At 37.9% G+C, this 18663-nt stretch overlaps 1 protein-coding gene across 2 annotated transcripts in view; it reads right to left on the minus strand.

Annotated features, from left to right (window-relative positions):
• Window positions 1-18663, minus strand: part of PCSK5 (proprotein convertase subtilisin/kexin type 5) — a 199499-nt gene that overhangs the window by 13821 nt on the left and 167015 nt on the right. The window contains exons 26-31 of one of the 2 annotated variants that reach the window (XM_034410213.3): window positions 16841-16983; window positions 13572-13772; window positions 12594-12839; window positions 5117-5200; window positions 2806-3001; window positions 283-500 (exon numbers count right to left, since the gene is read on the minus strand). In XM_034410213.3, coding sequence (XP_034266104.2) covers window positions 283-500; window positions 2806-3001; window positions 5117-5200; window positions 12594-12839; window positions 13572-13772; window positions 16841-16983 — 1088 coding nt within the window. The remainder of the gene's footprint in view (window positions 1-282; window positions 501-2805; window positions 3002-5116; window positions 5201-12593; window positions 12840-13571; window positions 13773-16840; window positions 16984-18663) is intronic. The other variant, XM_034410214.3, reaches the window with a different exon arrangement.

The raw sequence follows: 18663 nt of genomic DNA on the forward strand, positions 1-18663 counted from the left end.
GCTTCAGCTGGCTGGCAATGGCTTTCAGATTGAGATGTTTATCAAGAAATTTTCATCATTAACTTCTGGATTTTGAATGACTGGGTCTCATTGCTTTACTTCTAACTGAAACTTATTAAACAGTCACTGGAAAGTTGTTATATTTTCTATGGTTAAAAGATAAACATGCCAAGATGAGTTTTGAAGGAAAGAACTGAGCTTGATGCATTCAGAAGTTGTTTCTACATTTTGGATGAGTGGAAAGATTGAACTGCTGCATGGCTCACTGGATTATTGGTTTACCTTTGCATTTCCTTTGATGAATACATTCCTGACACATCTGTGGACAAGCTTCACAGCCTCCATCGGCAGCAAAATGCCCCTTGGAGCATTCAGGTTTGCATCTGAAGCCCTCTAGCAGCAAGGGCCTTTCACAGGAGAGGCATGTGGTGGCATTTTTTCTACATGTTTTGCAAGCCGGGCTGCATTCCCTGCACGTCTCATCTTTAGTAAAAAAGCCCCTGCAGCAAGAGAGGGAAAAAAAAACCCCATCAAGTGACAGAATATATTCTAATTCTCAGCAAAAGTGCTTTCCCCCCCTTCTATCTGCACCCCTCAAATTTGCTTTTTCTCTGCTCCTTTCTCTTTTTAACCTCTTAATTTTTCAGTTCTTGATTTTTTTATATGTTATATCCTTTTGAAATTTAATAAAGTTCTATTTTTAAAAAATATTGAGAGGATGAGTTAAAAAGTATTTACAGTGGTACTTCACTACTCATCGTTAATTGGTTCCGGGAGGTGTGATGAGTACCAAAAATGATGAGTACCAAACAAATTTTTCCCTTAAGTGACCCTTAAGTGAGTCACAAAGCAGCAGACATAGACATAGACAAGTTCTAGTTTGTGCGTTGTGTACCAAACAATGAGTACCAGGACAAAATGTTTGCGTCAAACTGTACTGAATACCAAACTTGATGAGGCAGTTGAGTACCAAGGTATCATAATTATGTACTTGTTCATTAGTTATCTTTGATTCTGAAATGATAAGTTTCCTATCACATTACTGTACTGAAATCTAGTTTCTGGATAATTGTCTTTTCGAGGTAAAATATAGAAGTTCTGTTTTATTTTCTCATTCTGAAGAATACAATTTGCTGGAGTTTATGAGCTAACTTTATGATTGCAATAAGGTGAAAAATGTTGCTGCTGTTGTTTCCTGGGACACTTTTCTCCAACATTCTGGAGTTTGCCTACATTTGTTATTTGCCTACATTTCTTGATCAAAATAAAAAATAAAAAATAGAAGGTTCTTAGGATGAATTTCCTCAAGGTCTGTTTTCTCAGGATTTATCTGAAAGTAAAAAGCCTGGGTAGTTTAAGACCACCAGATTCACACAATCCCTTTGCCAAGGATCCTGGATTTCATTCAAGATAATTACACCACCAATTTCTTCTTTGAAGAACAATGGCAAAGCAATCTCATTCCCACCACACTGAAGAAGAACAAAATGCAAAGGAAATGCTCAACTTAGCATCAGATCCACATATCTCCTTATCAAACTATGAAAGATCAGGTCCTCCAGAAGAACCCCAAAATATTTTAGTGTATTTCTCACTTCCTTTGGAAATTATACTTCTTATAGATATAAGTTAAATTAATATTAATTCAATTATGTTTTTTCTCCCAAGCTTCTGATACCCTGAATAAAGCAAAGTAAGCAATACAGGGAATTTGCTCAGAAAGTTTAACAGGTGATTTGAAAGGATCAAAGCAGCAACTTTCATCTCAGTGTTTTTGATCTGGGAAAACATGCTCTTAATGGAAATGATGCTGTGATTGTAACATGGACCACTTGGCCATTATTGCAGCTGGGTGTCCTTAGATCCCGGATTTAATGATTCTACAGCCTTTAGACAGTCATGTATTTCTAAGGAACAATCAGCCTTTTGTAACTGCCAAACAATCCTGAGAAAGAGACAACTGCTTTAAAGCAGGTGCAGACGAGCACCATATCCTCCCTTCCCATGTACTTCAAAGCCCTTTTTGGAACTGAATCTGAAGCTCTGCACAAACAAAATATTTTAGAAATAAAACAGTAAAATGAATGCCAATCACTCAGTCTTTCTCTGCCCAGTTGCTCATCTGATTCTAAAGTCTTTGTAAAAAGAAGAAAGGAAAATGCTTCAGCAAACAGTTGTTAGATCCTATAGGGCCCTTGTCCTGAAGGCATTGATGTTCACCCTGATTCTCATTGTCCTTCTACTTTCTGGATCATCATTATGGAAACCCTGACCTCCAACCACGGCATCCACCCAGCTGTGTCACTATTTTCTAACCTCTTCTTCCGTTTTAAATCTTAACATAAATTTATACCTTTTTGATATTACACATTCGTTATTTCTACATACTGATAGTTTAATTTCAAATTCCATTTTCTGTTTTTCAATTCTAATTAGCTTTGTATCCATATTCAATCTTTCTTTTAACTAAGCACATGAAAATCATTGTGAACTAGATCCTTCTTCAGTCGGTCAATCTCTTGACTTCATCCTATTTTCTCTCTCCTCCTGTATTATAATACATTCTCAATAAGTCATCAAAAGGCTGCTCACGTTCTTAGAATGTTGGAATGCGAATCTTTCTAGGAAACCCACCAGAGAAAGCCAGAGGAATGTATATGTATCTTTGCAAACATTCTGAAGAAGCCAAGGGACCTCATAGCCTTCTCCAAGGAGAAGGTTACAAGTATTGCAATATAGAAAATGGGGAAGTGGAAATGCCATACTGAAATGTGAATGAATGGTTGAATATAAATGGGTACATACATGGGGCACTCCTGCAAGCATTCGCCTCTGTGCAGATAGTGGGGTGTGTTTGTATTGGACAAACATTTCAGACAGTGTTGATTTGCTGTGCATTCTTCACAGTCCTCAGTGCAGTTCTCACATTGTTTTGTCTTCATATTGCGAAATGTTTGAGGAGGGCAATCGTGGCCACAGGTCCCAGCAAAAAGAAATTGGCCTGAAAAAGAATGTTATAGGTCAGTGGTTCTCAACCTGTGGTCCATGGACTTCTGGGGGAGCCATGATGTGGTCACAGGGGATCGGTGAAAGCTTGAAGAAATGTTATGATTTAAATCTTGAGTTAAGTCTTGGGGGTCCGTAACCATGGTCCATGGCCACAAAAGGTATTTAAAGGGAGTCCATGTTGAAGAAAAGGTTGAGAAGCACTGGTATAGGTATAAATTGTGTATTTGAAAGACAGCCAATGGTACTGTTGCAAATATTGACTACCTATTATTATTAAGACTTTTCCACCTCTGCTCTCTTGTGTCCATTTTGAAGAATTATATTTAAATATCCATTGAGACTGTCATTAAGATTAAGACATTTTGGGATATACTATTTATTACATATCCACTGATGTTTAAAGGGACGTTATTTTTCTAATGGCACTGCATAGGGACTCACCAAATGATTTTATGCTATTTTTTTTATTCATAGCTTAATTAATAAATAATGAGTCATTAAGAAGCCCAGACTGTTGTCAATAAACAGGCTGTACAATAAACAGCCTTAGTATGGACAATGAAGATGGTGAAGTGGTAGATAGCTTTTGCCTCTTAGGGTCAACCTTCAGAGTAAAATAATATATTACTTGAGTAATATATTGCATATTAGAACTTGGTAGGGTAGTATTGAAAGTTTTGGAGGGAATTGTGTGTGACATTTTATGGAAGCAAAAGCTGGACTTTGAACAATCCATACAGAAAGTGCAGTGAAGCTTTTGAACTTCGGGACTCTTGACAATATCACGAACAGCCAAGAAAACAAACAAATGGCTCGTCAAATAAGTCAACTCAAGGGTTTTCACTTGAGGAACAAATGACCAAGCACAAATTATCCTACTTGAAGGCATATTATATGAAGACCTAGCTGTCTGGAGAAGGCTGTAATGCTGGGAAAGTTAGAAGGAAAGAGAAGAAGACTGCTACCAACAGCAAGGCGATGGAGTCAATTATAGTAGCTATGGGTGAATTGTTGAAAGACCTGAAGAACTGGTTTTTGGACAAATCATTATGGAGACAAGTCAACTAACAGTCAACATAGACTTGCTGGCAAGTCAATCATCAGTCCAATACTAGTGGATGAAAGGTATTATTGTTTTCTGTTGCCTATATTGATTTGAACTGACATACCCTGAGGATAAAGATGGAAGGATAATAATCATTTCTTCCTTAAATAAAAATAAATAACATGGAATTATATTTTAACACAATGCCTCTCAGCTGTTTGGTGCTTCATTTTGAATTTGTGCAGAAAAGAAAGGTATAAGCTACTATAACAAATGTGAAACTTGTCATTTTGTATTTAAGCTTCTTATGATCAGCATTTTGTGCAAGAATCTTGTTTTCCAAATCCCCAATGTGTCTGCTAACTTGACAAATGACATAATCCCTATCTAGCAGTTATCTCAAAAGAATCTCTCAGTTGTACCTCACTTCTATAAAGTGAAACTTAGGGAAGTAAGAACCTATTCTTAAAACTACACTTTATTCCATCTATTACCTAATTATGGCACTCTTTCAAGATGGGCAATTATATGATTAATATGTTGTTCCCACCATTAATAGTAGTAGTAATATTTATTGTTCTTAAATTTTTTATTTTCCTATGTTTATGTCTGCATTCTACAAATTTTTTTTACGAAGTATCCTTGAAATTGTTGATTGTATTTTTATTTATTTAGAAAATTTATATGGTAACCCAACTCACTCATAGTGACTCTGGGCAACTTACCAAGATAAGATAAAATCCCAGTACAAAAAACCAATAAACCCTTACCCCTGGGCCGACTACAATCAATCACATATTGGGCTCCATATCACTCTAGGGTCCCAAGCCCACTATCAGAACCATGTCTTCACAATCTTGTAAAAGAGTGTCAGAGTCAGGGCTAATCTCTGCAGGGATGATGTTCCACAGGGAGGAAGCCACCTGGAGAAGGCCCTTCTTCTTGGTCCACTAGATGGTCCATAATAATCCCATATTGTAGATGCTTTATTGTTTATTGCTACTGTAAAGTGCTGTGAGTCTGGAGTTGATTATATGGTATCTTAGTGGAATAAATAAATACCTGCAGGGCATGAAGTACATCTATCCGCAGCTGCTTCACAGGTTTTGCATGAAGGAGCGCATGGCTGAAAATCAGTAGCTGTTGCTGTATTAGAAAGAGAGAAAAGAAACCAGTTAGTAACACTGGGCATCTCTTGATACTCTGGCTGAGTACTTGATTCCAAATATCATTATGATATAGGGTCATTTAATACCTTCCACAACAAAGGGACAGATGTTGAGATGATGAAACTCTTCTTGCTATTGTAGGACATTGCAATGCAAATAAAAGAGAAACAGGGCCTGCATACCCCAAAAAGCATTTCCAAGCTAAATTTAACATTATTATTTGTCCAGATAGTTATCTACAATTGGCACTCTGACTTCAATATGTGTGCCCACTGTCTGAGTGACCAAGGCATGCTACCCACTGCACTTCTTTTTCAGAAGCTCAGTTTATAAGAATACAATCATTATAGTTTTTGATTGGGAGGAAAGGTGAAAGTCAGACACTATGAAGAAATGGCTAGGTGGGCTGTTCATACTCTTGTCCTCTCCGTTACCTTGACCAGCTCCTGAGATACCTAATAAGTTTTGTCTTAGATCATAATGTATTTTCAGCGTTCTCTGAAGGATGATGATGCAGTAATATCCAACCCATTACCTACAGTACATCTATCAACAAACAACCAATATTAGCTAGCAGCAGAAGCAGAAGCTTTCAAAAACTCAAAACAGTTACCGACAGACAGTGAATTGGTGTCCATTGGATCAGGAAGGGATAAATGGACATCAACAACCAATTAGTGGAGTGGATGTAGGCATTTTCCAACAACGTATTCTTTAATCTTCAATACAACATCTGAACGTTCTCTGTTAATTAAGTGCTTTAAGAACTCTTGTGAGCTGCTGAGATTCCAATTCTAAGTGCTACCACTGTAATACTTCTGAATTTCCAGCAGAGGGGAACAGGCATCAGGGATTGGGAAGCAGATGACACATTAAATAGTTACAAGCCAACAATTCAAACTATCTCCAGCAAATGTAGATTTTTATTAATAGATGCTTCAGAGCTGAATTTAACATTGTTCATTGTCAAACTTGCATTCAAATATAATACAGTTGCTGATTTGCTTTTCCTGGGAAAATTTGAAAACCTCCAGGTTGCAAAATTCCTTTAACAGAATGGCATGTACTTTGATGTGCTCAAATATGCATTTGTTTCTTTGATTAATTACATAGCTATGCTTTCCTTGTATCTCTCTAAATGCCGTATCAGTTCTTCAAAAGCCTGGCAACAATACACACAAAACAGCCTCATACATAGCTTCCAAGGCAGTTTGAATTCTGCAAACAGGTGCTATAGAATCAGAGATGGCAAATTGTTAGGATATAATGACAGCTAATTTCTGAACCCTAACTGTCTTTCTGGATGGTAAATTTGCTGATCAAAAGTTAAATTACAAGTGCAACTCTATTGGAGCACTTCTAACATTATGTATTATATTACACAACATTACATTACATTATGCATATTAAAAGCATTATTAATGTTTGTCTACTTTTCTGTTGTTAAGCAAACATATTAAGTTCAACTTAGTTGAACTTAAGTTCAACTAAAATAATTGTACATGTATAAATTAAAGTAGGGATGATATATTCATTGCATAAATTATGCATTCACTGTTAACTACACAGTACAGTATCTTTACATTTCCACCCGTTGTATCAAAATTATAAAAGAAATAATTTATATTATTGATAAAATTCTATCTTTGCTTACTGAGTGTAACAGGTGTGGGAAGGTTATAACTATTTGTTTGTGCATGATTAATATTTCTGCTACATTTTTTTTCTCTACTTGAAGCATTTCTTTTTGTTTCATAAGCCAAAGTAAGGCATAATTTTTTTATGATTCTTAATCATTTATGGTTCTTCAAGATATAAAAGTGGTTGTTCATTTATCATCAATAGCTTGTACCTTGCACTTATTAATGCAAAATAAATGGAACAGTCTCACAGAACCATATTCCAGAATAACTGTAAAAAAATGTTATTCCTTTTTTAAACATTTCAGAAAAAAGTGTATTGATAAATGAGGGACTGCACAGCAAAGAGATTGTATCATATCATTTGCAATAATATAACAATAATTTGTGTGGTCAGGATAGCATAAATTGGCTTTGCTTTCACATCCACAGATGGAGCTAGTTTCTTAATCTGTTAACTTTGCAGAACTATAGTCACCCATGCACAAACAACTAACAAGACTCACATATGTAACATTATAGTTTTACAATACAGTTTAATAGAAATAGAAATATATATGTTATAAATCCTAGAAATTGTGCGGTTTCTGGATTTAAGAGATTGATAAAGGTAAGAGTTGTGGAGAAATAAATTGTAACTCAGACATGTACATCTTTAAATGCCTCCTCTAATTTCTACAAATGTAAAGTGTTCATAGCAAAGGTATTTAAATTTTATCATCTTTTCGGTTAAATGTTCTGGTGAATTCTCATTTTTTATATACGTAGTTTACAAATCATTGAGAAGCTTAGCTGGCTTCAGAGAGTCTAGCTCAGGGATGGGCAATTAATTTTCCCAAGAGGCCACATGAGAAACTGGAATTGTTGTGGAAGGCTTAACCAATAGAGTTGTGAAGGTGCATAGCTATGCATGCATGCACAAATGTAAATTGAAAAAGAAAAAAACCCCAGACAATTTCAAAATAAAAACAATCCATGTGATTGGGACAACCAAAAGGCCAGATGTGGCCCAGGGGCTGTAAAATGCCCAGCTCTTGCCCAGCTCTTGCCTATCTATATAACCAGTCACCATCATTGAATTGGGAGGCTTTGTGGGGCATTTTCATTGGACTTCAACATAATAGTAATTCAAGGGCATCATGATGCTACAGAGCATAGGAAGTACATGGCAAATTAATCAAGAATTGGAAATAGGCAATGAAAGCACCAATAATTCATTCCTTGCAGTTTCCTAAGGAAACCTGGGCCTAAAGAAAACCTAAATGAACCAAATGGAACCAAAGCAAACCCTTCATCTGAAAATCTGGTGGCTCTCTCTCTCATTCTGTATGGAGACAACACTAGAGCTACAGAGACCAAGAGTCTGAATCTGAGCCAGATAATTTCCTGCACTCTGAATGCCTGAGAAGAGGACCTGAGCCAATGCCTCTTGTTCCAGATCCTTCTGAACTTGTTTGTGCAGGCATGGCGACTGTATATATTTAAAACCTATCAGTTGTGAACAAAACCCAACAACATTAAACAAAATTGGTACTGACACAAAATATGGTTTGAAATTGCATGTTGATTTTTTAAAAAAGTCTTTAAACCATCCCCAGCTGAAAAACATTGGCACAATATATTCACCTTATTTTCTTTTGTTTAACTACCCATTTTCATGTGTCTGTGGATTGACGGAAGAATTTAAAAGTTTAGTGACTTAATATGTTAGCAATCTGCCTGTTCATGCTTCTTAAATCATTCTTCCAGCCGAACTGCTGTGTTAACATGCAGTGAATCAAGGCCTTCATTATTGTGTCTCCTGGCTCCCCAATAACATCATCTGGTACACAAGATAAAATACAGATGTTCAGAGCAACACTTACTGACCCAGACATTTTTTCCTCTTGGATAGAAAAGAAAGAGAAATTCTTGATAAATTCAAGTTCATTATTTTAGACTCTGTCACAGTTCATTTGGCTTAGCCTTGCTAAGAACTGATTGACTAAAACCGTCCTCTTACTAACTAGTTAGTACATTTGAAAATCTGGCATCCTATGCAAAGTGTATGCATGTAGATCTTGTGCATATGTGAATTTGTGTGAGTACATCTGTGTGTATGTAAGTATGTGTGGGCTTGTGGGGGGAAGAGGGAGGGAGTAGTCTGAGAGAGAGTTCCAGTCCTGCATCTTCTAGTTTACTATTTTCTGCTTTTCCAGTTGGAAACAGACATTGGAAAAACTATATTCTATGGGGGAAGCAGTTTGCAGGAGATGATCCAACTTTGGTTAAGGAAGATGATGTTTTTTTTCCCCCTGTACACAACAATTTACAAGTAAGAAAATTATCTGTCTGCAGAAATCATTTGTTGCTAGGTCTTCGATCTATCAAAAAATGACACCTGCCTGAAACCACATTTTGAAAAATTGCCAGATTGAGAATAGTAGTAAGCAGTGGTGGGATTCATCCAGTTCACAACTATTTGGGAGAACCGGTTGTTAATTTTCTAAGCAGTTCGGAGAACCGGTTGTTGGAAGAAATCTTATTTTGTTTTTTTTCCACTTTACAGGGCTAATCCTGTAAGGAAGGCAGGAAGGAAACATTCTGGTGTTTCTAGCCTAATCTTTATTGCCCTGCTTACAGAAACTGCCTCTCTGGTTAACCCTTATTACATTGTAACAGCTAAGGCGAAGCGCCCATCAACCTGAGTGATGTTGAGTTGTTGAGCCCACACAGTCACATGACCACCAAGCCACACCTACCCAGCTGGTCATTAGGGCAGAGAACTGGTTGTTAAATTATTTGAATCCAACCACTGGTAATAAGCCATAGCCGAATCATTTGAAATTTATTTCTGTCATAATGTGTATCAGACCCAGCCTGTAAGCAAATGGATTCAATTCATTGGATCATTCAGAATACAAAATAACAGGATTGGAAGGTCTTCTAGTCCTACCCCTGCTCAAGCAAGAGTTCTGTACCATTTTGGATAAATGTCTGTCCAATCTCTTCTCAACCTCCTGTGATGGCGCACCCACAATTTCTGGAGACAAGCCGTTGCACTAATTTGTCTCACTATCAGGAATTTTTTCCTTAGTTCAAGGTCGAATCTCCCTATTTAGCAAAGAGAAGTGTGTTGGGATGGAGTCCAGGTATGCCCACGTCTTAATCTTTCTTGGGGAGGTTTTAGAGAAGATTTCTTGGTTCACTAAATCAATACTGCATCCAAACTGGGAAACTAAGAACAGATTAGTTGGTTTTGATTGAACAAGGAGGTCAAAAACAGTATTGGAATTTGTTACTTGTTTGTCTTCCAATAAATCATACTGTTTGATACTGGATCTGCCATATCTGAACTAGGCCATTCTTTGAAGAGGCTAGAGATGGGGATACTTAGCATAATCCAAACTTTGGATATGAATGTAGCATCTTCCCTGCCTCTATTCTTCCTACTGTCCCGGCACATAATCAACCATGTGATTAACCATGTGATGGGATTGGTAATATTTTGATACTTGCAGATAAGAGCTGAATTCTCAGTGAAATACCTTTCTAACCATCCTCCTAAGGCACCATCTCCATCGCATGGGCACAAGAAATTCCCAGAGGACAATCAATATTTGTCTATCACATGACCAGGATTACACAGCATGGCTCAGTGACAACCTAAGGAGGAAAACCTAGGTATTTTTGCAGAATGCAAAGTCATTACGGACTGAGTTAGCGACACTTTCATACAATCGAGGAGTAAATTTGGATTTGATAGGTTAATCTGCGGTTACCAAAAATCACATTGGAAATATTTTGCAGAATGCAAAGTCATTATGGACTGATTTAGGGACAGTTTCATACAATCAGGAATAAATTTGGACGTGACAGGTTAATCTGTGGTTGCTAAAAATCACATTGGAAAAGCCTCCCAATTTATCACTTTTTAAAAAGAAAGCCTGTATTTTTTAATTGAAATCAATACAGTGTATTAATACCTTCCCCTAAAATCTCCCACCACAGCCATGTTCAGTTTGTTCAAATGGAAGGATTATAACAGAGGATTTTTGTTTCTTGGGATTATCCAGATCTGTCTACAGGACATGGTCCATGAAATCAAGATGGCGGCAACAATGGAACTTCCGCTCATTTTTACGTGCATCAGGCATGCAATTTATGTTAAAACAGGCAGAGCTTTGAGCATACCATTGCGGCTGCCATCTTGGCTTTTTGGACCATGTACCGTGAACACCTGAGGCTCTTCCACATTGCTGAGAGATGATATGGTCCACCCATCCTTGGTTAGAAGAAAACTATATTAGCATGGAAGCCGTTCCCATTGCTCGTATCTTTCCTTCAGCTGTGTAGCCCATCATTGCCAATAACCTGACTTCCCTCTGAGAAGTGGGAAAAACCCTAAAGGTGAACTCACCTTGAGATTACCCTGGCTGGAAAGAACCTACTTAACATCATTAGAGCTAAGCATGGAACAACATTAAAAAACAAACAAACAAAAAAAGCTGCCAGAATATATTTGTGCCATGTTTAGGCACGGGGGAAGAAATGGCCTTTAGAAAGGAAACATTTCCTCAGCATCTGTTTGTCCCTCAAGAGACAAATCTAATGAATAGTATTTCTGTTTGGTGTAAAAAAGATGGCAGGCAGATTGAGGGCTCTCCTGTTCCAATTTCCAGATTTTATTTACTTCGTCAGAGTACCTGTAACCCAATCTGGATAAGGAGATCCCCCTCCTACTCAGAAGGAAGTGGGATTCTAATATCTTTTTCAAGCCCAATTATTTAGGAATAAAACTTTGCTTGTTGGAATACTGGAGCTGGGTTCAAGAAAATGCTTTGCATTAATTATAAGCACCCAATGGCATTTTTTAAAAAAATCTATGCTTGCTTTCAGATATTCATATAGACATTTCCCCCTGTCCCCATATATAAACATACAGGATGCCAAAGTAATGGGGGAAAATACAGGCAGTCCTTGACTTATGACCACAATTGGGACCAGAATTTTCATTGCTAAGTAAGGTGGCTGTTAAATAAGTTGCACCCAATTTTATGCCTTTTTGCCATGGTTGTTAAATGAAACATTGCAGTTGTTAAGTGAATCACATGGTCATTAAGTGAATGTGGCTTCCTCCATTGACTTTGTTTGTTGGAAGCTGGCTAGGGAGGTCGCAAATGGCGATCACATGACCTGTGGCTACCGCAATGGTTCTAAATACATGCTGGTTGCCAAACACTTGAGTTTTGATCATGGGACTGTGACGGCTGTAGATGTGAGGTCATAAGACACCTTTTCAGTGCCCATGTAATTTCACACGCTCACAAAATGAATGGTTGTAAGTTAAGGACCACCTGTACTAAATCTGCTTGTTGTCCTAAAGCAGGCAGGCCACATGTACTTACACTTAATTAAATAATTATCAAAATAGGAGAAGTGAAACACAGTTTAAGTACTGTTTCATTAGTTTGAATGTTTTATTGTGCCAGGATCCTGAGGTAACGATTCTTGGCCATAGGAATTGCTACTCCTTGGGTTGATGACTATTACTTCATACTGAATAAATTCAGCACCAGGATCACTGTCAAATTAAATATAAATACTGGATTATTCTCTTCAGCCACATATTAACTTCCATATTGGAATTCTTGGGAAAAGCCCACCTTATCTTACATAGTGAAAAATGAAGTCCTTCCCTTTCCATGTTGGATAGCAATATTTTAAAAAAAAGATTTGTTTTAGTCTTACATCGCTTCCGGATAACGCTCAGGCTTGGATTTTGGTGAGCCTTGAAGGGAAAAGCCTTCGGCAGCACCTGGGCATTCTCCAAGAATGCCTCTTTAAGTGCTCTTTCCATCTCAATTTGATGCCTGGAGGATACCGAGAAGAGATCGATCTCAGCTGGCCGCAAGGATCGCGACAGGACATAAGGGAAGAAGCGGCCCTTCAGGAATGCAGAGGCCAAATCGTCTGAGGTGTGCAGCTTCAGCTTCTCTATCAGTAAAACAGGACGAACAATAACCATGTGGCCTAGTCTTGATGTCTTCTTCACATGGGGTATAACTGAGTACCTTGCTAGTAAACATATTACAGTAAACAATAGATGCAAATTTTGGGTAAAAATATCCTGCTCACACTAGTCTAAAACTGTGCATTTGTCAATAATGCTATGGGTGTAAATAAAGAATTTACTCTTGGTTTGAGGGAGTCCCTGACAAAATGGTCCCTTCTCAGGGAAGTTTCCTGACCAGCCCGCCCACCATTTTTACTGGGTGCAGGACCCCTGAGAGTTTAACTATGTAGAAGAAGGGATGGCAGAACCTGGGGTGAAGTGAAAAGGGGAATTAGCCTAGAATCCCTACATAGCCACAAAGGAATTAAGTCCAGTCCCCTTGAGTGCCCTTGATCCTTATATAACTCAAACCAGGTGCTGATTATTAGTTGAGAAGATTTGTCTGCATAGGCTTTTAGTGAAAAAAATCATATGTGAACCTTCACATATGGACCTGGTCTTTTGCACCCGACAAACTGTGGGGTATTGCAAGTCAAGCCACCCCATATCAAGCTCAGGCCAAATGTCAGTAACAACTCCATTTCCAAGTCTGCCAATAATATCATTTCTTCTTCTATAAGCCCAGTTTGCTTTGAGAGTTTGCTAAAGGGCAGATTCCTTCCTGTTCCTAGCACTAACAGTGAAAGCAATGCAACAAAATGAAAGCAACTTACCGTTCCAAAATTTTCCATGCTTTCCCTTGTGTTGGGGATTTACACACTTCCCATGCAGCAGCTGTAAATTTCCTTGACAGCTTGTACAGTCATTGTAGTTGACCCCTCTGCATGTTTTGCATGTCCTGTAGCATGGTTCACACTCTTCTGTAATTTCATCTTTGTAAAAGCCAGCTCCACAATCTCTCACACATGTCCCACCTGAAGCATAAACACAGCATCACATAATCATTGCCCTAATGGGGAATCTGACAATACAAAACTCAGTTTCTACTTATCAGGTATTGAAGATGGATGATGGGAATTAGAGTTGCACCAATCACTAACACAATAACAGTTGCAAGTCATTCTGAAATGAACTGGCTACCTAGCCTCTTCAGAGAACGTGCCCGTAGCTTCCTCAAAAATGGACCTCAAGTACAGACTGATAATTAGGGCTGCAAATGTAACTCTGTGATGTATTAAATTGGTGTTTCTCAGCCTTGGCTACTTTAAGAGAGGTACTCTTCAACTCCTATAATTCCCAGGTTGATAAACAGGGCATTGAATGCAGCACTCAGAGATGAAAGTATATCTGAATCCCACACAAATGGAAACAGATATTAGAAGAATCCAACAATTCTATTAGTGTTCTCTTTCTATGGACAAGGGTGAAGTATCCATATGGAGCAGATCCATAAAATCAAATGGTAGCCACAAGTTCACAATTGAAGGCCTGACTCTTAATTACATGTGACATGATGCATGCAAAAAGAAGGCATGGAGCCTTGTTCATGCTAGCACAGCTTCCATCTTGCCTTTTTTGACACCTGCTCCCCCACATTTCATGGGAATTTTTGAGACCACATTCTAATTGGATACTAAAAGATTCTTCTAAATCAGCTCAGAACTCAATACAGATTCCTTTCTTTAAATCTGCATTACTATTAATTTTCTCATCGCTCCTATCACCCATCTCCTCCCACTTATGACTGACTGACTGTAACCTTGTTGCTGGTATCCTTACAATTTATATTGACTGTTTCCTAATATGATTTGATTGCTTATCTGTTCCCTATGACTATTAAGTGTTGTACCTTATGATTCTTGACGAATGTATCTTTTCTTTTATGTACACTGAGAATGTATGCACCAAGACAAATTCCTTGTGTGTCCAATCACACTTGGCCAATAAAGAATTCTATTCTATTCTATTCTATTCTATTCTATTCTATTCTATTCTATTCTATTCTATTCTATTCTATTCTATTCTATTCTATTCATAAGTAATCTGAAACTTTATTTCCATTGATGAAATATCTTTAAAAGAAATTATATTTTAAGCAATAACAGTTTTCAGATATGCTTTATATGAAAGTAATTAAAAATACCAATAACCCTGCAGTGGTTGGTTTATCATGTTTCAGTACATATTGATCTGAGTCCTCAGTACAAAATTTGATTTCTTTGGTAAGAATCTGTACTAAGAGAACAACAGTTCACAATCAAATAGAAATGAACAGATATTGAGGCATGCAATTTTTAAAGTAACAATAAAAGGGAGATTCCCAAATAGGACTCCATGCTTGTTTGCATACAAATGACTATGTTGTCTTAATTCAAAAAAGGAATGGGTATATTTTTAAAGCAAGTTATGTATAGAAATTATGTAAGAACCAAATTCGATCACAAGAGGAATTTTGCCTTTTCCTGCACTGCCAATGCATGCTAGTCTTGGAAATACTTGGGATACTCTGGATGTGCAAAATATTTGCTGGCCAACTACCATATTCCTGAATTGGAAGCTGGGCGCTCCTATACCCACAACTTAAAGATCTGGTTATTTATGGATTTGATTTAATTTAGTTCCCATCTTTGATTCAAGGGCTTAAATTGGCATGTGAAGTAGATTGGACTGAGAGGGTTTCCATGGCTGAAGGTGACCTTGACCCTGAGTCTCCCAAATTTAATCATCTTAAGCATTACCCCATACACCAGCCTTGTTAAAATAATGTGCAGTTAAGGAATCGTCTCAGAGTTGTGTGTATGTGTGATTTCAAAATGTCCCTATGAGTTGCTAGGATAATCTCAGACATTCTGACTAAAATTATTCAGGTTCATCCTGCTTTTCTTGTGATGGAATTCAAATTATTTTTTACATATATAATCACTCATTTGGAGGGCTATTTATTTCTTTATTTTTATAGGTTTTATATGGCCACCCATCTCACTAATGTGTCTGTTGGTGATTAACTGGAATTAAAATTCTGTTCCCAACCAACTCACATAAAGTGGCTCCCCAAAACATCATTCACGAATAGTGAGGGCTTGATTGCTCTCCTGACTCTTATGCCTGGTTAAAAAAACAACAACTAGGTCTTCATGCATTTCTGAATTTCTGAATGAGAAGATGTGTTTGCATTAGTTGAATTTATTTAGATGCATCATCAAAAGTCTAGGATCAAATGACTCCACGAAAAGTTGAATAACTATTACCCAGTTATTCTTACATTTTTTCTATGTAGCACGCTGAAGTATTTGTGAACCTTTATGCAAGTATTTAATCAAAGAAATGAATTTTGAACTGAGGCAATTGGGATCATGGATAATATTTTATTACCATCTTTTATAGAGGTCAACATGCCGCCCCAACTTCTCCTCTCCTAAAGGACCTACTAAGTACAGAAAATGAGGTAAACGTTTCACTTCTTGTATTAGACCTCTGGACCTGTTATACATTCTGAGCCAAATTTTGTACTGTAGCTATGAAGATTTTCTCAGAGATAACATCCAGCACTCTGGGGAATTTACCAAATCCATATTATCTTTCAGACTGTTAATTGTCTGGGTTTTCTCCCTTCATGAGAATCAAAGATAAATGGACTCGTATTAGATTACATAAGCATCACTAAGCATTCCCTTAACGGTGACTAGCATTTCATTTTAGTGTGCTTTAAGATAGCTAATAGCTATTTGACTTTGACATGTTTTAGCATATGTGGTCCTTACAACTTCTAATTTGATTGTGTCTGGTGTCTGCAATAACAAATGAAATAGTTAAATGTCTCATGTCTTTGATTTTCTATTTGTTACACCGATTGTGTTCACAATCTACATTCAAGAAATTTGAACTGGGGTCCTTATTTTCTCGTTTTTTGATGTCATCCGTTGTCTGCCCGAATAGACAGACCCTATTCTGTCATCAATATCAAATCATGGATATTAACTCTCAATGAAAGGCCTTTATGTTCCTGGGCATTTTTGCATGCAGGTCTGGTTGTTTCACTTACCTAGAAGGAAAAAACCTTCTTCACACCAATAACATTGATATCTATCACAGCTTTGACAATTGGCTTGACACTCAATGCATATGTGAGAATTGTCATCTGGGACAGTATTTTGAGGACATGTTCTGTAACACTGCTGATTGTACCTACCCAAAAACAAAAGTGAAGGGGGGGGAATAGTCATTTCTTACTGGCATTCTTAAATTGGCAAACATCACAAAAGCTGATAATGCTAAATAGAAAGGAATATAAAGAACACTAAACAAAAAAAAAAAAAGCTGAAGTCATCTTCTTGTATAAATAAGAAGCACAGAAATGTAATATTGTCATTCCTTCTCCTTTTATTATTTTCAATAGGACAGTCCACAAAACACAACTGAGTACAGAGGTGGTCCTCATGTACTGAATGTAATAGAGATGGGCAGCTCTAAATTGCTAAGTGGCATGGTTATTAAGAGAAATGTCATTTGACCATGCCAATTTATGACATCGGTTCTGGCTGAAGTTGTGAAGCAAATCACCCGCTGTCAACAAGAATAATATCACATGAGCATGGCTTCCAACTTATTCTTGGCTTCCCCATTGACTTTGCTTATGACAAGTTGGCTGTGAAGGTAGCAAATGGCAGTCATGGGACCATGGGATGCTACAACCATCATAAATGCACTATGGTTCCCAAGTGCCTGAATTGCAATCACATGACCCCAAAGACACTGGGATGGTTGCAGCATCATTTTTCAGGGCTATCGTATCTTTGAATGGTTGCTAAATGAGTGATCGCTAAATGAGGACTACCTGTATTCAAAATAAACCTTATCTGTGCCACAACCACAACCAATTTACTTGGGAGTCAGCCTTAAATGGTCCATGTGAATCACCTAGAGCAGGAATGTCAAACTCAAGGCCCGAAGGCTGGATCCAGCCCGCAGGGTGCTTAGATCTGGCCCACGAGGCTGTCCTGGAAACAGCAAAGGACTGGCCCATGGTGCCTCTGCCAGAGAAAACGGAGCTCGGTAGGCTACACGCGCCCCCCCTGAGCTGTTTTCGCTGGCAGAAGGCTGCAGGAGGTGTTGCTGCTGAAAACGGGCCCCCCAGGCTCCGTTTTTGCTGGCAGAGGGCTAGCAAAACAAATGAAAAGCAAAACAAAACAAAAGGAGGAATGTTTTCCCTTTTGCATTTGAGTATCCAAGAAGGGACAGGAAAGGAGAAAGGGAAAGAGGAAAGACAAAGAAAAAGAAGGAAAGATAGGAAGAGAGCAAGGAAGGAAAAATAAGGAAAGAGGGAAAGGAAGAAGAAAGGAGAATGAAGAGAGAAAGAAAAAGAAGAAAAGGAAGGAAGGAAGGAAGGAGATTATAATGAGAGGGAGGGAGGGTGTAAGTGAAGTCCTGCCTTAGCACTTGGCCACCACAGGTGCCTCCGACATGAGTGATGTCGATCTGGCCATGCCCCCGGCCATGCCCCCCACCCTCCCCAAGATCAAACACAACCCTGATGTGGCCCTCAATGAAATTGAGTTTGACACCCCTGACCTAGATACACGAGACAGGCAGCTATATAAAAGGAATGAGTAAATAAACAAACAACCAAACACATGTAACAGAAAAGTTTTCCTGTGAGTTACAACAGAATCTCTTTTCTGTGCTTAAATATTCAAAAACCATTTATAGGCACTTGAATAGCCTTCTCCAAGTGGTGCCTTCCTGATGAGTTTAGCTCTGACATCTCCAAAATCTGTTAACATGTCTGAAGATCAATCAGTTGGGGAAAGCTGGCCTATCACCATGTAATGGAAAGCCCTGCTTTCATTTAGAAAAGAAAATGAGACA

The sequence above is a fragment of the Pantherophis guttatus genome, chromosome 2 (genome assembly GCF_059756535.1).
Source record: "Pantherophis guttatus breed Tessera chromosome 2, ASM5975653v1, whole genome shotgun sequence".
NCBI classification, from domain to species: Eukaryota; Metazoa; Chordata; class Lepidosauria; order Squamata; family Colubridae; genus Pantherophis; species Pantherophis guttatus.